Source organism: Trichosurus vulpecula, chromosome 6 (genome assembly GCF_011100635.1).
Source record: "Trichosurus vulpecula isolate mTriVul1 chromosome 6, mTriVul1.pri, whole genome shotgun sequence".
Lineage (NCBI taxonomy): Eukaryota > Metazoa > Chordata > Mammalia > Diprotodontia > Phalangeridae > Trichosurus > Trichosurus vulpecula.
Genome location: NC_050578.1, coordinates 192,247,247 through 192,271,602, shown reverse-complemented (window position 1 = coordinate 192,271,602; position 24,356 = coordinate 192,247,247). Strand labels below are relative to the sequence as shown.

The 24,356-nt window shown below is 39.9% G+C and overlaps 1 protein-coding gene across 1 annotated transcript; it reads left to right on the top strand.

Annotated features, from left to right (window-relative positions):
• Window positions 1-14: 14 nt before the first annotated feature.
• CLRN2 (clarin 2) lies at window positions 15-19,066 on the top strand. Its single transcript, XM_036762550.1, has 3 exons — window positions 15-267; window positions 15,660-15,839; window positions 18,801-19,066. The coding sequence occupies exons 1-3, from the start codon at window positions 15-17 to the stop codon at window positions 19,064-19,066; spliced, it is 699 nt and encodes a 232-aa protein (XP_036618445.1).
• The last annotated feature ends 5,290 nt before the right edge of the window (window positions 19,067-24,356 follow it).

Sequence of the window (24,356 nt, the reverse complement as noted above, 5' to 3'; positions counted from 1 at the left end):
TTAAAACCACTAGGATGCCAGGTTGTTTTAAGAAGACGTGGTTCGGCTTGGCCTCATTGCTGAGCTTCTCATCCTTCCTGTTGATCATCATTGCTCTGGCAGTTCCCAAGTGGATAAGTGGGAAGATCCTCTGTCAGACTGGAGTGGATCTGGTCAATGCTACAGATCCAGAGCTAGTTAAATTCATTGGAGACATTTACTACGGACTCTTCAGGGGCTGCAAAGTGCGGCAATGTGGGCTGGGTGGCCGGCATTCCCGATTCACCAGTGAGTATCATGCTTCCTTCCCTGCATGCCATGGAAACTGGCTTCTATTTAAAACTTTTTAAACTAGTAAGTTTTATTAAATGTAGCATTCGTTTGTCTTCTGAGGGAAGAAATGTTTACTAGGAGGGCATCCAGTGGGCCAGACTATGTGCTAACCTGTCAGTAAGTCAGTTGGTAACTCAAATAAGCATTTATTAAGTGCCAACTATGCTCCTGGCACTATCTAAGAAAGTAGAAGGGATACAAAGAAAAACAAAAGACAGTCCCTGTTCTTCAAGGAGTTCACACTCTAATGGAGGAGACACATGTAAACAACTATGTACATACAAGCTATATGCAGGACAAATTGGAAATAATGAAGAGAGGAAAGGCACTAGCATTATGGTGGATCAGGAAAGGCTTCTCCTAGAAGATGGGATTTTAGCTGGGACTTGAAGAAGCTAGGAAGAAGAGACAAGCGGGGAAACTATTCCAGGCAGGGAAATGGCCAATGAAAATTCCCATTGCTCTCCATGAGTACAAGGGCAGTATACTGTTATAAACCTCAAAGAGATAAGTTATTATCCTTATTATTATTATTTGTGGGAAGAACACTGGACTGTGAGTCAAAAGTCCTGTGGCACTGAATAGGTGTGTGGTTTTCCACAAGCCACTTTACCTGGTTGAACCTGTTTTTTCATCTATAAAATGAAATTAATAATACTTACTCTACCTACCTCATAAGAACTGTTGTGAAGAAAGTGCTTTACAAATTATAGTGATACATAAACATGGGCTGTTATTTAAGAATTTGCTATTTGTTTATGTTATTTAATAATTTGAGGTGGTAGAGAATTTTTTAAATTGAGATATGGGTAAGTTTCTGTGACCACATTTAATGACAGGGATATATGTGTATGAGAAGAGGCATATCACGCATATCACACACACACACACACACACACACACACACACACACACACACACACACTGAGAGACAAGCTGGTTTAATAGAAGGCAAAGCACCTGAACCCTGCCTTTGTTTACTACCTATATGAGTGACCTCATAGTTATTCCTTGTGTACATATGAACAATTCTCTTCTCTGGGCCACATTTTCCTCGTCTGTGAAACGAAAAGAGGCATCATGACTTCAGTGATATCAGAGTGCTGCGCCTAGAGTGAAGAATGCCTACATTCATATGTCACATTTAACACTTGCTAACAGTATCATCCTTAACAAGCCCCTTAATATCTATGTGCCATATATAATCAATTCAATTCACAAGCATTTATTATGCACCCACTACATTCTAGGTACTTGCTATACTAGGCAATGGGGTTGTTAAGTTTAAAAAAAATGAAACTGTGTTTATTCTCAAGAAGCTTAGGGGGATGAGAGCGCAGGGAAATAAATAATAAAGTACAAATATAAGTTGATATTGCATATAAACAAAGTAAATACAAGGGGATTTCGTTGGATAGACTCTACCAGCTGGAAAGATCAGGAAGGGCTTCATGTAGGAAGTGCCATTTAAGCGAGGCTTTGAAAAAAGCTAGGCAGTCTAAGAGACAGAGGTGTGTAGGGATTGCCTCCAAGCCCAGGTGACAGCCTGGCCAAGACCCAGATAAGGAGAATGGGATGTCACATTGGAGAAACAGCGAGAGGGTCAGTTTGTCTGGACAGCAAGGTGTGTGAGGAAGAATCATGTATAATAAACCTTGGAAAGGTAGGCTGCAACCAGGTGGTAAAGGGCTTTAAATGTCAAACAAAGGAGCCTCTAGCGGTAGTATAGAGGGGAGAGAAGTGGTTACTGGGATGACATGATCAGACCCGGGCCTTAGGAATCCCACTTTTTGCAGAGGATGGCTTAGAGAAAGGAGTGAGTGGACACTCAGAGATCAGGTAAGATGCTATTGAAATTATAACATAGGGCAGAGATGAGAGCCTGAACTAAGGTTGTGGCCATATAAGAGGAGGAAAGGAATGAATGGATGCAAGAGATGTGGTGCAGGTAAAATCAGGCACACTTGGCAACTTATTGGGAAGACAGGAGTGTGGAAGAAAGAAAAGTCAAGCATGACTCTGAAGTCACGAACCTGGGTAACTGGAAGAATAGTGCCCCTCCCCACCCCCATCCCTTCAGAAATAGGGAAATTGTGGGGGGAAAAACAATGAATTGTTTTGGACATGTGGAGTTCAAGATGACTCTGGAACATCTATTTTGAACTTTCCAATAGGTGGTGGGAAAGAGACCAGGTTTGGGAAGACATGATAGACTTGGGAGTCATCTGCCTCAAGACAATAATTGATCCCATGGTAGCTGATGAAGTCACCAAGAGAGTTTATAGATAAGAAAAGGTCCCTGGACAGAGCCTTGGGGGACACCCACAGCAACTCCCTAAGACTTATCTACTAAGTCATGGACAGGTGTTGGAGGGACAGGGTTCCCTGAAGAACTTAATCACCAAGTCTTTCCTTTTTGGGTAAAATAAATGTCTTGGGTTAGATCAGTGATTCCTATTAAGTGGGTCCACTTTGGTGGTTCCCATTTAGTGGTTCACAGACCTCTTGGGTGTTCATGCCAATGGTCCAAGGAGTTCACACTGAAAATCCTTAATGGAGCCTTAAGTAGTAAATAATTGCAGAATATTGTGAGTAGCATATTAAATTACCTAAAGGGTTCATAACACATTTTCTTTTGTTGTAAGATGGGGTTCACAGAACAACAATATAGGGGACCACTGGGCTAAATGATCTATAAGATACCTCCTGGTTCTAAATATCTTGTTCAATTAAATTCAACAAACATTTATTCATCTCCTACAGTGTCTTAGGCACTACACTAGTAGGCTCTGGGGATAAAAAAAGAAAAAGAGCCCCCATTCTCCAGAAGCTTATATTATATTGGGGTGGGGGAGGGGGAGACAACAAGTACACAGATGAGTATGTATATACATATATACATTCATACATATATGTGTGTGTGTGTGTGTATATATATATGTATATATATGTATATATATGTATATATATATATACACACACATATGCATACACCAAATAATGTCAGAGGAAGAGGGAAACTACTAACAGCTAGGGTGGGAATAGGGAAAGGCATGATGTAGGAGGTAACACTAGAGTGCTAAAGAAAGCTAGGGATATCAAGAGATAGGATACAGGACAGCATAGTGGAAAGAGTACTTTCTGGGGAGCCAAAGGACCTGGGTTCAAATCCCATCTCTGACATTTACTGATTACATGATCTTGGGCAAGTCACTTCAACTATTGGGGCCTCAGTTTCCTTAAGTGGAAAATATGGTGTTGGATTAGCTGACTTCCTAGGTCCCTTCAAGCTATAGATCTGTGGTTCTATTTTTCTAAAAATGAGGAGAAAGAGCATTCTAGACATGGGGGAATATCCTATACATAGGCAGTAGGTAGAATACTGTGTACAGGGACCAGCAAGAAGGTCAGTTTGGCTGGAAGGTAGAGTACATGATGGACAGGAATGTGAGATCGATCTAGAAAGAGAGAGTCAAGTTATGAAATCCTGTAACCCCGTAAGAGACACAGGAGGAAGGTACTGGTAAATGCGATGCCTTATTCCTGAGAATAGCTGGAACAACAGTAGGTAAGGGTGAATATGAATGATTCAGAGAAGCCTGGGAAGAACTTGTATGAACTAATGCAAAATTAAATGATCAGAAGAACAAGGAGAGCAGTTTTCAAAACCACAATAATGTAAAGGAAAACAACTTTTAAAAACTTCAAAACTCTGATTAATGCAGCAACCAATCATGACTTCCGAAGACTGAGAGTGTGCCATACATTTTCAGGCATGACCAATGTGTTGATATGTTTTGCTTAACTTTACTTACTTATTATAAGGCAAGGCTTCTGTTAAGTGAGGAAGTGTAGAGAATTGGTAGGTAGTGATAAAGGTGAAAAAAAAAACATTTTTTTAAAAATGTTCGGAAGAACAAAGAAGGAAGTTCAGAAGGGGATGTAGACAAGCAAGGCAGTTTTTTTTTACTATCATCAGTCAACCAAGCAATAAATATTTATTAAGTGCTTACTGTGTGACAGGCACTGTGCTAAGCACTGGGGATATAAAAAAGAGGCAAAAAAAAATAGTTTCTGCCCTCAAGGAGCTTACAACCTAATGGTAAGACAGCTTGTAAACAAATCTATACAAAGCAGGCTACATACAGTAAATAGGAAGTAATTTCAGAGGGAAGCCACTAACACTATCATGTTAAACATTTAACACGCACTTTAAAAACTAACAATTCACTATTTCATATGCAGTCCTCTTTTTGTATATTGAAATGTTCATTTTTTATGTTAAGTTCACAATAAAAATTAAAAAAAAAACTATAAGGACACAGGCCAAGGGTATGCTGGAGCCACCTCTTACCAGCTTCTAAGAGAAATTGTAAAAATTTTCATTGTGAGCATTTACACCGAATAAGTCCTCAATTGCTGCAAATCGGGTTTTGATTTCCCATGTTGTTGATAGTCTAGACTTAAAAAAGTGTTAATAATGTAAATCAAACTTAAAATTGTATGCGCATACATTTTTCCCCCAGAGAACCTGGTTATTAAACATATCCTTGTATTGCTCGAGCAAAGCAAAAGTAGAAGGCTCAGGGAATGAAGCCATGGCCGGGCTGGAGGCCTGATGACTGCAGGTTAACAACAGCAACGGCAATAAAAAAAAAATCAACATTTATATAGTGCTTTGCATGATATGTTTGCAAAGTGCTTTATGTAGATTATGTCACTTGAGCCTCACAGCACCACTGGTCACGGGATACAGGTGAACATGAGGTAAGGGTGCGGTGTAGGAACACAGGAGGTAACAGATGGGAAAAGGAATTAGATTTGGAGCTTAAAGAACTGGGCTCGATTCTGACTCCACCACTTACTGAACCCACGTGACCTGATTTGTTTAACCTCTTTGAGCCTCAATTTCCTCATCTGTAAAAAATGAGGAGTTGAACTAAATGAACTTTGTGATCCCTTCCCACTTGAAATCCTATGATCCTAAGGATTCAGATAGGCCAATAGCCAGGTATCAAATTATTCCTTCCATCTAAGCCTTTCTGTCCCTTCTCTTTTGTGTAAAAAGCGCGCTCTCTCTCTCTCTCTCTCTCTCTCTCTCTCTCTCTCTCTCTCTCTCTCACACACACACACACACACACACACACACACACACACACACACACCCCTACCTCCCATTCCACAAATACTAAACCAAAGGGTAGGGCTGGATAGATGTGTTACAGAGCTTTCAGAATGATTGATTGTGTCTATACAAGCAGCATCTGTCTATTTTTAAAACACAAGTAAAGGATACCAAAATTAAAATAGAAACCTAGAGAAACTTACATTACTAACAAAAGAATGAAGAAGGCAATCTTTACAGTGTAGTGTGCCTGTCTTAAAAAAAAAAATTAGATTAATGAAGGGAAAAAAAGAGTGACCTACAGGAACCACCAACAAACATGTTTTTACTGCTAAAAACATCTCTGTTGGCTGTATCATGTCCCCTGACTTTCAGATTTATACCCGTCTCTTCTTTTAATTATTTTTTCCTAGATTTAAGACCCATTGATGGTTTAAAAAAAACAACCATAGAAATAGACACAACATTAAGAGATAAAAAACAAAACAAACTCCAAATATTCACAAATAATTACAGGAACATCAATGATCCCTTCTGATTTCTTCTTTTGTGTATTTTTTTTCTGATTTTATCACCATGATTTTTTTAATCAAAGGATCGTTACAGATTTAGAATTGGAAAGCTCCTTGGAGGACATCTAGCCCAAACCACTCATTTTAATTCATCAATTGATAAGGATTTGTTAAATTCAGACTATATTCCAGGCATAAAAAAAGAAAAAAAAAACAGTCTCTATTCTTAAGAAATGTCTTTTACTGAGAAAATTGTGGCCCTGGAATAGTTTAAGTAACTTGGAGCTGAGATGTCAACCAGGATCTCTGGACATCTATTGTCCCCCAATACAGTCAGTGTATTTAAGGGGGGGGTCTCATACAGCAAAAAGAGAATTGGATCTAGAGTCTGAGGTTCTAGGTTCAACTCCCACCTTTGACATTTACTACCTGTGATTTTAGGAAATCCCTTAACCTCACTCGGTCTCAGTTTTCCCAAGTGGAAAATAAGGAAGTTGAACTAAATGGTGGGTCCCTTCCAACTCTAAAACTGTAATCGTAGGGTAGTCCTGATTCTGCCACCTCCCCTCTGCATGATTTCATACACACCTTTCCATACTTCCTTATAGGCTTCATGTCTGTCATTTCTGGTAGTGTAGTACTCTTCAGGAAGAACTTCTTATTAAATGGGTAGCAAGAATGATATTTTTAATATAAACAAAGTGAATGCCAACGGATGTCAACAGTTTAGTTACTACCATGAAAGAAAAAAAATACTTCCATATAGTCTTCATATCTGTCATTTCTGGTAGCATAAGAGTCTTCAGAAAGAACTTCTCATTAAATGTGTAGCAAGACTGATATTTTTAACATAACCAAAATGAATGCCAATGGATGTCAACAGTTTGGTTACTACCATGAAAGAAAAAAAAATATTACTAGAGTTTTGATGGAATTTTAAGAAAAAAAACTAGATTAATAAAAATTTATCCATTAATTTTAGCAAATCAAGACCCTACAAATGTAATTGTACCAATTAAATTCCATGAATTGGGAAAATAGCTTCACAAAAACAAAAATTCAATTCTGAATACTTAACAAGGAATAATAATTTTTTTAAATGGCACCTAATTAAGAAAGTCAACATATTCTTTGAAGGGAGTCTAAAGCATAAGGGTACAAGTAGAAACAGAACTGGATTTGAAGTCAGAATTTGAACTCAGGGGACCCGAGTTGAAATCCTGGTCCTGCCATTTACGTCTCTGTGATTATTAGGCAAGCATTCAGTTTCCTCATCTGGAAAATAGGAATCATTATATTTGTACCACCTACCTCATGAGTGGTTGTGAAGTTCAAATGAGATAATGAATGTTATCAGCCAGTCGGTCAACAATCATTTATTAAGGACCTACTATGTGCCAGGCACCATGCTGATCACTGGACCTGTAAAGAGAGGCACAAACAGTCCCTGTCCTCAAACAGCACATGTTCTAATGGGAGAGACAACATGTGAATAACTAGGTACATACAGGATATTTACAGTACAAATGGAAGGTACTTCCTAAACCAGGACCTGTTTGAGTAGCAGCAGGGCTAAAGTCAGGAAGAGCTGAGTTCCAATTTGACCCCAGACATTTATGACCTTTGTAAGCACTTAAACTCTGCCTCAGTTTCCTCTACTATAAAGTGCACCTACCTCAGAGCATTATTGGGAGTATGAAATGAGATAATTTTTGTAAAGCGCTTAGCACGGTACCTGGAACATAATAGGTGCCCTATAAATGATTATTCTCTTCCTCCTTCCCCCCAAAACTGTGAAATGCAACATAAAGAGCTGTAGTTTGTGGGACAGCAGTGGTGATTCAGAGGACAGCCCTCTAAAGGTTCAGCTAGGTCAGGAGAGGGGACAGCCTATTCCTATGGAAATCAGAGGGGTAAAAAAGTAGGCTCCCAAAGAGCCCAAGGCAATGGGGCCAGGCAAAAAATAGTAGTTACAGGGCATAGTACAGGCTAGCTGAGGGCCCAGTTGTACCGTGTGGTTGGAAAAGGAGAAGGAAAGGTAGTCAGGCAACAAGAATTATTGAATAATCACTAAGCATGTATTAAGCACCTACTATGTGCCAGGCTCATAGTATGCTAAGTGCCTGGGAATACAAAGAAAGGCAAAAGATAGTCCCTGCCCTCAAGGTACTCACAGTCTAATGGGGGAGAGACATGCAAACAACTATGTACGGATAAGATATATACACCATAAATTCAAGATAATTAATGGAGGAAACACACTAACATTAAGGGGGATTGGGAAAGGCTTCTCATAGAAGGTAGGGTTTTAGCTAGGAGGTCCATGTCCTCCTAAAATCATCAGTTGCTGACTCTTTGAATAGGTATCCTTAAGTAACTGTGAAAAAGGGAAATATATATTATATGAGTCTGTATGTGTATATATATATGCTTACTATGTGCTATATATCTAAGCTATGTAAATATAAACCAGGTGATGTGGGTTTGTGTATGTATATGTATATATATATATGTGTGTGTGTGTGTATGCATGTATTTCTATATATATACATATACACACACATACTGTGTATATATGCATATATTTATACATATATATCTATACATTTATGTATACATTTATATATTTGTGTGTGTGTATGTGTGCGTTTGGAGAAGGAAATGGCGAACCATAGTGTCTTTGCCAAGAAAAACCCAAATGGAGTCACAAAAAGTCAGGTATAACTGAAACAACTAAACAACAAATACGTGTGTGTGTGTGTATGTATGTATGTGTGTGTGTGTGTGTGTGTATTCCCTGTGTGTCCTTCACTGACTTTAGCATGAGGTAATATTCAAATACAGATGGATCCATGATCTCATTGATGAGAATATTCTCCCCAACACTCCAGATCTAGAGCCATCCCTGCTCATCCTGGGTAACTCTGGTCCTCGACTTCCCACAGGGCATCCACCAACACCTTGAAGGTATTCCTCACTTTCTATTGAACATAAAACGAAGCCTTGGGTAATAGCAGTTGCAATTTAGGGCCAAGAGCATGGAGGTGGGGTAGGAAGTGGTTGTCCCACCAAATACACAGGCTTCATTCCTCCATCTTTCCACTGTAGGATTAATATGGCTGTTCTGTGAGTCTCCCTTAGAAAGTAAAGCAGCCCGCCATTTCTGAATCTGGAACACTCACTACAAGCAAGTATACACTGTGTATTTGGTCCCCAAGGAAGATCAATGGGAAAGAGAATGATCATCCCCCCAAAGCAGAAGTACCCCTGAGTGATTAATAATAATTATAGCCTCGAGTGGAGTGTTAGGAAAGAATTATTTAATTATCTCCTAGTCTAGAGAAACTTCAGAATGAGGCCGATATCCATCTCTTCAGGGTGTTTTAGATACAGCTCCATTTGGAAGCCCTGGGCAGTTTCTTTCCTTTACTGGCTTGCATTTGGGTTGCAGAGTGACAGCCAGCTATGCAGCAGGGTTCACAGACAATCTACAGCCAAGGGTAGGTCTTCATCTCTGTCTCTTGGGATTCTTGACTCCCTTCAAAGACCAGCTCAAGTAACATCTCCTGCAAGAGGTTTTCCCTGATGTCCTCTCCCCCTAATCATGACTGTTTCTCCCTCCAAAACTGGTTTATATTTACAAAGCTTGGATTTTGTATTTACTTATCTGAATGACTGCTGTCTTCTCGTAGTGGGATGTGGCCAAGGACCACTTCATTTTTATCTTTATTCTTCTAGGACCTAGCACCATACTTGGTGTATAGTGAGTATTTAATAAATACCTCTTGATGAGTTGGTTTGATAATTCCAGGACTATTTATTTGCTTACCCTAAGATCATTTTTTAAACTAATATCACTACCACTAGTCACTGGGCAACAGGTTGGCCAAGGAATTGCCTTCCTCTACTCCTTTCCAACATCAACAAACATCAACATTTCAGTATTAAAAACAACCCTGCCAAAAAAAATGAAGGATTGTATATGAAAGGGTCTTATGTAGTTGGGGATAGGGAGGGATCTGAAAATAGAACCAAGGAACAGCTTTTACTCACTAGGTCTAGCCACAGATTGTCTTGTTTGGCACAGCTTATTTTGAGAGGAGATGGAAAGAGGAGGAAGTTCCCATGAGTTTAATTATTATCTCTATGAATATGACTCCAAGATGTATGAATTCAACTCTAGTCTTTTCCCCTGGACTCCTGTCTTGAATCACCAAGGACTTGTTGGTCTTCTCTTTTTGGATTCTCTGTAAGCATCTCAAACTCAACATATTCAAAACAGAGACACTCTTATCTCCCGAATTCCCCCCTTTCTCTAAACTTTCTACTTCTGTCGAGGGGACCACACTATCCTTCTAATAAAGGATTGACAAACTCAATCATACTACTAGACCCTTCTCTTTCCCTCTCCCCTTCACGGCCAAGTTGCCAGATTGCCAAGTCTTGTCAATTCTACCTCCATGTGTTTCTTGACTCTTTCCCCTTCACTTATACAACCTCCCCACTGGTTCAGGTTCTCCTTACCTCTCACCTGGACTATTATCACTTAACTTCTCTCAGCCTCAGTTTTCTCATCTGTAAAAAGGGGGTAATAATAGTACTGCCTCATAGGGTTATTATGGGGATCAAATGATATTATGAATGGCACTTTGCAAATCTTAAAGCACTATATAAATGCTAGCTATTATTACAATTGCCTCCTAATTGTACTGCAGAGTCCAAAGGGACTATTTAATCCAGCTTCTGCTTAGCTGCCAAGGCCAAGTCTGACCATGTATTCCTCTGCTCCAGAAACTTCAATATTACCTCTAGGATAAAATACAGACATGATGTGTGAAGCTCTTCAAACTCTGGCTCCAACTTCCCTTCCCAGGTCTGTTACACATTACTCCCCTTCAAGCCCTCTGTTTCCGTCCATCTGGCCTCCTTGCCTTTCCCCAAACTTGTCACTCCATTTCCTTGTCTCTCTGCACAAGCTGCCCCTCCTGCCTGGAAGGTACCACTTCTCTACCTCCCTAGCTTCCTTTAGCTCACTTCCTCTCTTATAGGGAGCATTTTCTCATCCTCTTAGTTGTTAACAGAGTCTCTCATCAAGTCATTCTGTATGTGCTTATTTGTTTTCTTTGTATATTACCAGAAGAATGCAAGCTTCTTGAGATCAGGGACTTTTTTGGGTGGGTCTATCTAGCATAGGGCTTTGCATACAGTTGGAGCTTAATAAATGCTTGTTGCATTGGACTGGAGGATTCTTTGTTTCTTCCATAACCTTTCTAGTGATATCTCTGGATTTGAGACACCAGGTGGTTACCACTAGCACACTCAACTTGTCCATTTTCAGCCTTTGGAAGGCTCCTCTCCTCCCTCCTCCTCCTCCCCATCTTTCCTCCCCCCACCCCCATGCACTTACTCTGTCCTCCTGACATTCTTTCCTCCCACTGGCACATCCTCCTTTGCAACATACACCTAGGGACCATAGGCTTATTTAATCCAACCCCCTAATTTTACAGATTAGGAAACTGAGGCCAAGTTCACATGTTTAGTAAGCAGCAGAGGTGGGATTTGAGACCAGCATTTTTTTAAGCTGTAGTAGAGATCTAGCGCCTACCACACCCCACTTCTCTAATAAGCAAGTCTTGTTTTTTCCTGGATAACTGTGGGCACCTGGGAGCCCTCTAAGCCTCCTCATCACACTGGTTAGCCTTTTGTCATCATTCTCAAGCTCTGATACCTTGAGAGGGAGTCAGTGATGTGTAATGGAAACATTCAGGGTGGGGAGTTTGTAGTCGGAGGGCTTGAATTTGCAACCCAGCTCTGCACTTTATTAACTGTGTGATCTTGGACAAGTCGCTGCCATGCTCTTACACTCCGTTTCCTAATTTTTAAATGAAAATGTGGGACTAGATGATTTCTAAAGCCCCTTTTGCCTCTAAATTTTATGAAACAGAATAAAATGAGACTAGCCGGATAAATGAGTGGAAATAGTTAAAGGCCAAGAAGAGATGTTTCTGTTTGAAAAAAAAATAGTCAATCATAGTATAATGGATATGGTATTTCTTGCCTTCTCGTTGGGAGGGGGAGAGGGGGCAGGAGGGAGAGAATTTGGAGCTGAAAAGATAGATAAATAGATAGATGGTTGGTTGGTTGTTGTCCTTCATTCTCAAGGAAGACCAAAATGACATCTCTATGCTATGGTCTAGTCACAATGTGTCGGACCGTGGCTGATCAAACCAGTACAAGCTATCACAGGTGGGGCACGAATAGTCCATGTGAACATTTGAGGTGGATTCTCTAAATCTGTTCATCCCATTGGATGGATGGATGAATAAAATAGTAGGGACTTTAGGTCCTTGAGCAGGGGAGGGATATGAATAAAGTTGTTTGATGGAGATCACCCTAGCAGTTGTGTTTTAGATGGAGAAAATCACAAGCCAGTTCAGTGTACTGTAAAGAATATGAGTTTTGGAACCAGGTAATTTGGGTTTGAATCCTGTAGCTGTTTATGTAACCTTGGGTAAGTCACTGTTAACGCTCTGGACCTCCGTTTCCTCATGCATAAAACAAGTGAATTGGACTAGATAATCTCTAAGGTTCCTTCCAGCTTCAAATCCTCTGATCTTATATTACGGAGGTAGGATGACCAAACAGACAGCTGAGGCAGGGCCACAGCACCAAATGTTTGTTGTACTGAATTGAACTGAATGAGGGGTAGCAGTTGAGGAGGTGGACAGCAAGAAGAAACTCTGACAGACCTTACAAAGAAATGAGAACAAAGGAGCAGCAGCAATAGCTTCCAAATTGAAGACTAACTAACTTCCAGGGTAAAAACTGGAAAAGAGTGACTGAGGGAAAGACGTTTTCCAGTGTTAAATTTCAGGTGTCATCTGAAATTGTAAGTAAATCTCCATGTAAGGGGAGATCTAGAGATAACTGGAAATATAGGGCTCAAAAGAAAACAAGGTCAGTACCTAATATGTATTTCAAGTCATCTGCATAGAGATGGTTGAAAACGCAAAGGGACAGACTCTCTTAAGGAAGGATGTAGAGTGAGAAGCGCAGAGGATTTCGGAGGGAACCATGGAGTCCCTTGACATTTCATCCACAAGGGAAAAAAATAGCCCAGAAAGGAAACGGGGAAAGAATCATCAGAGAGATAACAGATTGAAGATTACGTTAGTGTCATGGAAGGCAGGCATGGAAAAAAGGAGGGTTAGGTCAGCAGTGTCAGATGAAGCTGAGATATCCAGAAGGATGAGTACAGAGAAGACACCACTGGTTTTAACCAAGGAGAGAGCAGTGATAAGCTAAGAGAAACTAGTTTCACTACAGTGACCTCTCAGGCATCAAAGTCTGCTATTTAACTGAAGTAGAAGGTAATAATACTGATAATAATTTTGTCTACCTGTGCAACAGTCTATAGAACTTTGAATACAAAGGAATAATAAGTAGGATAGTAACTTTTCCCAGGACCCTTTCTACCTGAATCCCATCAAAAAAAGATGAGGACAAGATAACAGTAACGATAAAAATGAGTGACATCTATGTAGTACTTTGGGTTCCTGTTAGTTTCCTACAAATTCACACTTCCTATAATGATTGTTTGGGTGAAAATAGTGACTTCCACCCAGCTATACTATGGCTTTAGGCCACTGTATTCTAAAAATATATAGACCAAAAAATTCTAAAAGATATGAAGAAAAAATTGAAGCTACCACAAAATTCAACTCAATTAAAAATACTACTTTATATCTATGTAGCTATAAGGAGAGTTTTCTAGATCTCAAGAAATAGAAACATGGTCACATCCACCTGAAATCTTACTACAGGCTTTGTTAATGGCATAGAAACCATTAGTGGTACACATAGTAAATGGATACCAGGTGTCCTATATTTTCTATTCATTGCTGCCGTTGGGTTCCAGTCTTGTTCTTGTTAGGAGAAACCCAAGAAATTGGCTCTGTCCAGAACATATTCAATGGCCCGAGGGGGTTAAGGTCTGTGGGGGATTTTAAAATAAAGTAGACACAAGGAAGATTGAGCTTTTTACAGAGGCACTCATGTAGGGTAAGCAGACTCTAGGCACTCAAATCATAAATAAGTCTGATTAGAATAAACTCTGTTGTTGACAGAATTCCTTTGGTGACAAGGACTACACACCCATGGATTCATTAGTCATTTTAGCTGTTTTTATTCACCTGTCTTCTTTCCTTAGAAGGGAGATTGCATCAATTACTACTCTAATCTATACGGGGAGAACATGGCACCAGTTATGATATCTAGGGGATTGCTGCAGAACAAGTTATGGGACACATATGCTTGAGACAAGCATCAAAAACAGAAAAGGGAGCAAAAGAACAACAAATTAAGTATGGTACCAGAGCTCAAAATTGGGTGGGCAAACCAGGGCTTTGCACCAGGTGCAGCAAATTTATAAGGCTTGCAATAAAAGCTACACCTCCTCTCCAATTTCTCATATTAGGTGTGGGGAGAAATGGCTATGAATCTGCCCCTCCTGTGACTGAAATTGTCCTTCCTTCAATATCTGGGGAAGTTGGAGCCAGGTATATCCATTTCCTATAGGCCTGCCATGGACCCAGAACCCAAAGCACCTCCCTCCAAAACTGAGACCAAAGTATCCATAGGGGCTTGGTGGTAGAAAAGAATGAATAGTCTCCATGGCAGTTCATTCTGATTACCTGTGAAAGGGGAGGGGGAGTCAGTGAGGAAGAAGTTGTGTGTCATTGCCCCACTACCAAATGTTAGCATCAAAAGTGGAGCCATGTCTATCCTGGCCCAGGTAAGAATCAGGATCTCTCTAGCACTGAAAAGAACTTTAGAGGCTTGGGGTGGGGATCAGGGCCAACTAGCCTTAGTAACTTACTTGTTCCCCCTTCAGAACATTAGCAGCTTGGTACCATTCATTAGCTTTGAAGACTCTATTGACATAACCTCTCCCCCTACCCCACCAGATCCCTCAACACCTCCTTTGATGGTGCTTTTTGTGCCTCTGGCCTCAGGTACAAAAATTCCTGGTTAAAGTTTCATACCTTACCAGGGTTATAAGCACACAGAAAGCATTTGGTAACACCCTGCTGGAGGACCACTGGAATGCACTGTAGTGGAAAATGCACTGGGTTGGGAGTCAAGAGGCCCAAGTCTGCTCCGTTCTGCCTTCAGGACCCCATACAAGTCAGGTTACCTCTCTAGGAATCTGTTTCATCATCTACAAAATGAGGGACTCGGCCTAGATGATGTCCCAAGTCCTTCTTTAAATCCTATGATACCTACATTTCAGGTTGCTCAGTGCCCATAAGCAGTACCAACCCAGCCCTCCTTTGAAAAAGAATAGTGTAAAAAGAGAAAGGAGCGGTGTGAATCTGCATTCAGGAAAGATAACCGGATCAAAAGGTCAAGCCAATTTAGATCGCCACCTGTGATCATTCATTTTTGAGCTGTTTGTGCAAAATATTAATGCCTGAAGACCACAGTCTAAAGGTCCTGGCCTCCCAATGAGCAATATCAAGAACAGGAAAAGATGAACGTTTTTCCTCGAAAGGTGCCTGCTTCCTTTGGCCCTTCCCCAGATCATTACTACGTTTATAATAAGTGTGACCTTTGCTTTACAAAGAAACAACCAAAATACCATACACTCCTAGTACAGCACTTTAATACCCTTTAATGAAATACAACAATGATTGTTTCTTTCTCCCCAGTCTTTCCTCACATGGTGAAACAACTGAACACTGGCCTTCATGTCATGATTTTAATCTTCCTTTTTGTGGCCATGGCCTTGGCTCTGGTCAGTATGGGGTTTGCAATCCTCAATATGATAAAGGTCCCGTATCGTGCAATAAATGGGCCTGCTGGTATATGTCTGTGGAATGTACTTGCAGGTAAGGCACATTCTTAAATTGTTTATGTAATTGTCAAACTGCGCTGAAAATGGAGTTAAACGTATTGTAAGAAGGCATTAAAATGCCTTGCTATTTCTTCATTTCTAATTTTATTTTTTTTTTCAAATTCTGCCTTCTTTCCCTCCTCCCTTTCCCTTTCCCCTTCCTCTTTCAACCTCCCCCCTTTCTTGCATTGAGAAGCAAGAAAAATAAAACACCTGTTTCAAATCTGCATAGTTAAGCAAAACAAATTGCTACAATGACCATTAAATATACAAATATAAATATATATGTATGTATATACATGAAATATACTAAAATAAATATATGTATGTATATACATGAAATATACTAAAATAAATATATGTATGTATATACATGAAATATACAAATATAAATATATGTGTATGCATATACATAGGTACATAAACATATATCAGATGTGTTTACATATGTATCTATACAGACATATACATGTCATATATACACATGTGTGTGTATATCTCAGTTTACACTCTGAGTCCAGAACTTCTCCATCAGGAGGTGGCCAACAAGTTTCATCACAAATCCACTAAAATCATGGTTGACCATTGCATCGTGCTCCTAAGTCTTTCAAAGTTGTTTGTCTTTAGAATATTGCGGTTACTGTATAAATTGTTTTGCCATTTCTTTAAGATGAGTTTCTGATTTTCTCTAGATTTATCCATTGAAATCTATTTTTCATGGTTTTAAATTACTCAGGCTATTATAATAATCCCTCTATTTTTGTCTACAAAACATACACATGGTTATTTGGATTCCTGATTCAGGGTGTGAGACAGAGGGATGGGGAGGAAGAGAAGCCAAGAGAAAACAATGCTGAAAGAGCCAGGGCTAAGGAGAAAAGAGGAAATGGGGAGAGGAGGAGGGGGAGGAAGTGATGCAGGCTGGAGGAACAATGAAGGATCTGTGGATGGAGCTCGGTAGCTGAAGGCTCAGTAGCAACATCAAGCAAAGATGATAAGAAAAAAACAGGTGGCCTCCCTACTAGAGAGTAAGCACCTTGTGAGTAGGAATTGTTTCATTCTTTGTGCTTGTATCCCCAGTGCCTACCACAATTGATTAATTAATTCATTGTGGTAAGAGTGCTGACCACCAAAGGTCGAGTCCATTTGGGAATGGGAAAAAACAATCACCATTGAACTTGAAAATCTTGGAGGGTTTTCCAGAAAGCATACAATATACCACAAGATTGATTTTCCAGAGTAGGGCATATCCCTGGCCTCTGCCTTTTCTCTAATAGGCCCCTGTGCTCATGCTTTCCATCACCCCAACCTGAACTTGTAACCATTTTTAATCAGTTCACAGTGACCAACCGAACTTCATCCCCCCCCTATCCAAGGACTGCCAATGGAAGGTGGGGGGTGGTCCAAAATCAGGTGGGTATCTGAAGTTGGTGGTGAGAAGCAGAATGGGCAGAGGCTGCGGGACAGTGGAAAGAGAGTGGGATTTGGCATTAGAGGCCAGTGTTTTGTGCCCCAGCTTACCATCCAGTCCTCTCTAATCCTTATCTTTTTCTTATCTGTAGAATGAAAGGGTAGGATCTCTAAGGTCCCTTCCAGCTCTCCATCCTGTGATAGGATCCCAGGGTCTAAACTACAACTCTGAGTTAGCCAGAAGAAGGGAGATATATGGGTCTCTCTTCTTCCCTTTCTCTTTGTACTGGTTTGCTACTCTTATCTCCTCTCCTTACCCTTTATCTATGGAAAAAGATAATCAGGGCTAAATAAGGAGGTGATAAGCCAAGTGCCAAATAAATAAGTGGAAATGCCGGCTGAAAAGACATCCAGAGACAAGGTAGGAGTTCAAGTACAGTTGGAAACTCTCTTCCATGAGGCCCATGGGGACATCCTCAGGTGTTGAGGGATTTGTAGTTTCTTTATTCAGTTAAGTTTTTAATATGAGTGTTCCCATAGTACCATGCCATAAGAAGAATGCTGAATTTAGACTCAGAGGACATGGATTCCAATCACGGCTCTGCCGCTTACTCCCTGGGCAAGTCACTTAACTTGAACCATAGGTTCCTTGTCTGTAAAACAAGGAGGTGAGCCTGTATATAACCTTCCTCTAAGTTTACAAACCCTATGAATAGGCATATAGAATTAAAAGTTCCTCCAGTAGCATGTAAGGGGTAAGGGAAGTTCCACCTCATTTATTCTTACAAGTCACTAAATATGAATTGCCAACAAAATGTAGCAAAATTTGGTGTTATACTTATTTGTACACTTGTCTCCCCAGCAGATTCTAAATTTCTGGAACTCCAGGATTGGGTCTAATTTTATCCTGTGATTTATGTTCTGTGGTGAGCAGGTTGTGTCTGATTCCATTCTTCGAGCTATTTCTTCTTTGTATCTCCTACAGCACAGTGCCTTGCTCCTAAAAAAATGCTTGATAATTATTTACTGAATTGAACTGGATCCGATGAATTTGGGATATATCAGAAGAGACAAGGCTGAAATTACAATTAATGATGTAATTAAAAATGCAGGGAGGTTAATATATTAACAAGCATGAACCATTTCCAAATACTTTACTAGCAACCATTTCAAACAACTAATGAGTTATTTATAACCAATTCTTGTCTGTTTATTAGAGTAGATTCAATATGACTTCTACTTAATAGTGTTTTGTTAGCCTAGTTCATACTGCTATAGGTATTTCAAAATAATAAGATTGCATTTGTTAAAAAATAATTCTCTGCTTCAGATTGGACTCACTCCTCCTTAGCCTAAATCAGAGTGGTTTTGCTGCATGACTCCCTCATAGATAGAAAATGGACAATATTTAATATGGGGCTTTCAGAGATTTGATTTGGGCTATATAAAGTTTGACTCAATCCTTATCAAGATGCTACAATTTAAATAAGGTACCCATGAAGTCTTTAATGGCCAACATGAATTTTGAATCTCCCTTTGGTTCTAGGTGGCGTCGTTGCTTTGGCCATTGGGAGCTTCATGGCAGCTGTGAAATTCCATGACCTCACAGACAGAATTGCCAATTTTCAGGAAAAGATCTTTCAGTTTGTCATTGTGGAGGAACAGTACGAAGAGTCTTTTTGGATCTGTGTGGCAAGCGCTGCTGCTCATGCAGCAAATTTGCTGGTGGTAGCCATAAGTCAGATTCCCCTTCCCGAGATAAAGACCAAAATAGAAGAAGTAACTGTGACAGCAGAGGATATCTTATACTGATTGCCTTCCCTAACTGTATCCTCTTCCTAAAAATAGTTCTGTGAAATTAATTGAGGCATATATTTTTTGGATTCTCATGCTTCTGATCTGGATGAAGACCTTTCTTCATTAATGCTTTGGCCGCTAATTAATTGGCCTTGATTTTATAGATTCTATAAAAGTCAATGGAAACTGTCAGTGATTATGACCAGGGATTGTAAATTATATACTGCATGGACCTCATTGCCTGAAAAAGGAATTAATGATGTAATCAAAGATGTATAATAATGGCATTTTCTCTAGAGACTTTCATCCTAGGAAATTTATGGACCTGGGAAAGTTGAGATATCCTCAGACTGATTCATGCTGTATTCTTTTAAGGGAAACAGAAAAGAACATGGTGGTGGAAATGCTAGCATTCCATTGGTTAACAAATGTCTATGGAATGAAATAGATTCATTCTTGTTGTGTGAACAGGTCTGTAAATTGAATTACTCACCATAGGAATTCTGAAGAGAGTTGTTTGCAAAGTGAAGCATCCTCTTGGGATCTGTTGGGCAGGCACAGATGTTTGTAGCAAAGTTTTTTCCAAATTCTCCACACCTGTTTTAATCAACCCAGATGTGAAGAATCCTTTTCCACTTTTGTCTTCATGCCAAGTAAAATATAACACTGCCCTTCTCTCAACTACAGACAAACACATAAATTCCATATATTTTTTAAGTCTAGTCCTGTGTTCAACAAGGTAGGAAACACCCCAGGAGAAAATTCGCTGCCCACGATGCACACCAGCAACTCTTCTGTAACTTCTACCGAAGTCTTAGCAGCCTGAGAGCACTAAGCAGTTCCTTAGTTAGCCCAGGGTCACACACCTAATATATATCTGAGATAGGACTTGAACCCAGGCCTTCTTGACCCCAAGGCCACTTGTCTAACTACAACACTGCTCTACCCCTGGAAACTCCATCTCACTTGAAAAATGGCAGTTTGGGCTTAATGCTATGCCTCAATATAGCTGTATGGGATTTCTTCTGCTCTATTGAATTGGACTGAATGTCAGAGGAAAGAACCCTAGATTCAGAGTCAGGAGTCCTGAGTTCAAGATCTGACTCTGCCACTAACTGGCTACATGGCCACTCAAATAATTTCTCTGAGCCTCAGTTTCTTTATCTGTAAAATGGGGATAAGAATATGCTGCCTATCTCCTAGGTTTGTTGTGATGGTCAAATGAGATATTGTAAATAAAGGATCTTCGTGACTTAATTTAAGGACAGTTCAAACCAAGCTGTTGCTATTTTTTCGGCTCTCCCCCCAGATGTCCCACAGAAAGTATAACTTCAGCACTCAGAAGTTGGATATATTTTAGTGAACCCGACTCCATGGCTCAGAGATGTGACATTAATGAAACACATATTATTTTTGTGGTTTGTCCAGCTCTTATGGCCTCATATGATCAATTTTAAGCTGCCTGCTAATGTGGGGAACATTACCACGGATCCTTCAGAACAATAACAAACTCTCAAAACACTTCTTTTTTTTTTAATAATAGCAGATTAGCCTTTTCAACCCTGTTTTGCTTAGGGCAATGTAAAAATTAATTTGCATTCCCAACATACAGAACATCCTCCCCTTTACTTGGCACTTCAGTGTTTACAAAGACCTCCTCCTCACAACATCCCTGTGGAATAGTCTGTGCAAGTATATATTACACCCATATTGCAGATGAGAATGCTAAAGCTCAGAGTGGCAAAATGACTTATCGATGGTACTTAGCTAACTCATCTATCCAGTGACTTCTCCACCCACATATTGTTTGTGTCTTGGGAGCCGGGAGGATTGTGGGAGAGTGGTTAGGGCTGGTTAGCGCACTAGAAGTTGAAACCTGACTTGGTTCCTTATTACTTGTATAACTGTGGGCAGGTCTTTTGCTCATCTGCAAAAATGTGGAAGTTGTACTAGATAATCTCTAAGGTTCCTTCCAGTTCTAAATTTAAAAAAAAGCCATCCCTGATATTGAGGAAAAATAATTGAGAAGTAAAATATTCCAGTATGGTCTCTATATATTTAGTGATGGTTCATATCTTAAAATGGAGCCACATGTAACCAGAGTAAGTGAAGAAGACTCAGATCCACCTTGTTTCCAGGGACCTAGAATATTTTCGCTCTCATATGAACAAATCTTTGGTGATAAAAGGATATTTAGAAATTGACAAATTAATGTCTTTAATATTTTATTATCTTCACATAATAGAATTTACATAAGAAGAAAACACTAATCATATTCCTATTTTCTGATTAATGTGGTCACGATAATGTTAATATTCACTTTAAGGTTATTAATATGCATATAAGTTGTTATTGCCAATATTAAATGCACTGAGTTGTACCAAAGCTAGTGAGATTTGGTATACTAATTTTTAAAGATATAATGTTAGTGAAAACAATTCTTTATTTAGGTTGTTAGTGAAAATAAGAAATTATTTTAGTTCATGAAAATGTGTGTAATAAACTGAAGATTAATTACCAAGATGTTTTTATTGGTAGCAATCAATTTTTAAATGCACAGAAGAGGACAGAACAAGAGCCAGAAAGAGTCACAGACAAGTAGGACAGCTTTGAAAGTTACATATTGAATTGATTATGTATTTAAAAGAAAAGCAAGAGGTACAAAATAGAGATCTATAATTTCATGACAAATTCTCTTCTGCTATATGTATATGGAAATGTCCATTTTACTTGGTGTCTGTTAAGATCAGAATACTTTCCCTTCTTAAAAGTCCAGAAGCTCCAAAGCTGTGGCATCATCTAGCATTCCACCGTGGGGGAAAAACTTCAGGGTGGCTAGAGATGAGTAACACCCCGCCCCCTTCCCCCTACCCCTATCCTCTGAGTCACACCTTCCTCAGAGACTTGTAAAATTACTCTAGACTTAAAGGGTTATTCTGATGTCGAGGCGCCACACTCACCCAAGAAGAGAAGGAAGTTGGGGTGGTTAGAAAGTCAGCTCCCCTCCTCAGGCAGGTGCAGTTCATGCAACTCATATTATCAACAACAGGAAAACCTGGAAAAGCCAGTTTGCTCCCTGACAACATGACTCAGTGTCTCATTGCTCCTGGCCTTGATCCTTTGTCATTGCATGATGCTGGATGCTTGAGTTCTGCTTCATTGCCACTTTAAAAATCCCTAATGCTGTAGCTGCCTACATATCTGCTGACTGTGGCCACGACATATTCCCTAGCTATCAGGTCCTGCATAGCTGCCATTATGCTCCCTGCTGCTACCTCCACCAGCACTGCTTACACAACAAAGTGTTACAGCTCTTTTAGAACGAAGCCATATGAGGGGCAGCTAGGTGGTGCAGTGAGTAGAGAACCGGCCCTGGAGTCAGGAGGACCTGAGTTCAAATACCACCTCAGACACTTGACACGCTTACTAGCTGTGTGACCCTGGGCAAGTCACTTAACCCCAATTGCCCTGCCTTCCTCCTTGCAAAAAAAAGAATGAATGAAGCCACATGAACCAATATATTATCAGCTCTGTTGTTAGGCCTATAGATCCATCTTGCTGATGTAGAAATGGGTTGTTCAGGCAGATGTCACTTTCCAACTACCCTTTCCCAAACACAGGTGCCTTGCCCTCAGGTGGCACAATGGATAGAACGCTGGGCCTGAAGTCAGGAAAACTCATCTTCCCAATTTTAAATCTCACCTCAGATACTTGCTAGCTGTGTGACCTTGGGCAAGTCATTTAACCCTGTTTGCCTCAGTTTCCTCACCTGTCAAATGAGTTGGAAAAGGAAATGGCAAACCACTCCAACATTTTTGCCAAGAAAACCCCAAATGGGGTCATGAAGGGTCAGGCATGACTAAAATAATGACTGAATGGCAATATCCTTCAGTAATAGCTAAATGACAGCAACTGAATTTTGTTGAACCCTACCCTTGGGTGTAGACAGTGTGTTTCAAACATAGTAATACTGTAATCTCCCATTGACTATTCCTGAGGCCAGGGAAGATAGTCACACACCTTTCCATTCTTCTCCTTATTTTTTCCATCCTCCCCTCCAGTGACTAAGTCCAGGTCATGCAAAGTTAGAAAGAGGGAAGATAAAGGGACAATTCTAGCAGCTGCTGCAGGTAAGTCCCTTGTCCCCATTATGCTTAAACCCTAATTTTAAAATTCTCAGTTCATCCCCCAAAAATCACGAATCTGTGCATACCCTTTGACCCAGGGATATCACTGCAGGACATAAGTTCATAGGTGACCAAAAGAGACAAAGACCCCCTCAAAGAGATAAAAGAAAGCAGGAAAGGACCTACATATACAAAAATTTTCATAGCAGCATTTTTTGTTATAAAAACAAACTGGATACTAAGAGTTGTTGTTCAGTCATTTTGAGTCTTGTCCTCCTCTTTGTGACCAAATTTTGGGTTTCATTGGCAAAGATATTAGAGTGGTTTGCCATTTCCTTCCCTGTCTCATTTTTGTACAGATAAGGAAACTGAGGCAAAGGGGTTAAGTGACTTGCCCAGGATCACACAGCCATTGAGTGAGGCTAGATTTGAACTCAGGAAGATGAGTCTTCCTGAGCTGTCCACTATACCACCTTGCTGCCCTGGAAACCAAAAGGATGCCCATCAAATGGAAAATGGTTGAACAAATTATGATATGTGAAAGTCATGTATTATCATGCCATAAGAAGTGATAAGAGGGACAGAAAGCTTGTAAGAACCTATGAATCTGGGAAGACTTGTAAGAATTGATACAAAGTGAGTAGAACCAGGAAAACAATTTATACATTGACTGCAGCATTGGAACAAAAAACAATTGACAGACTTAAGAGCTCTGATCTAGGCATTGACCAACCATGATGGCAGAGAATGAAGGATGAAAAACACTTCCCATCTCCTGACAAGGAGGTGATATTCTCAAGGTGCAGAATGAGATATACCTTTTCTGAAACAAGGTACGGATATGGCTTGCTTGACCTTGCTCATTAGTTAAAAGGGAAAGGGGAAAGTGGAAAAGAGAGAGGGCTAGTGATAGCAATGCCACAAAAAGAAGAAAATAAAGAAACGAGTAAGAATGAAGCATTTTAAAATGCACAGAAGGTACCAGAAGGAAGTTCAGAGGAAGACAGAAAAGCAAGACAGCTCTGAATCAACATGATGGATTTTCATCTGCTTGGTATACATGATAGAGATTTGCAGTTTCATATAAATATGTATGCATACATACATGTACATATAAAATCTTTTTTCTGTTCTCTGAATATGGAAATGTTCATTTTGTTGTGTTTATCAAGTTCAGG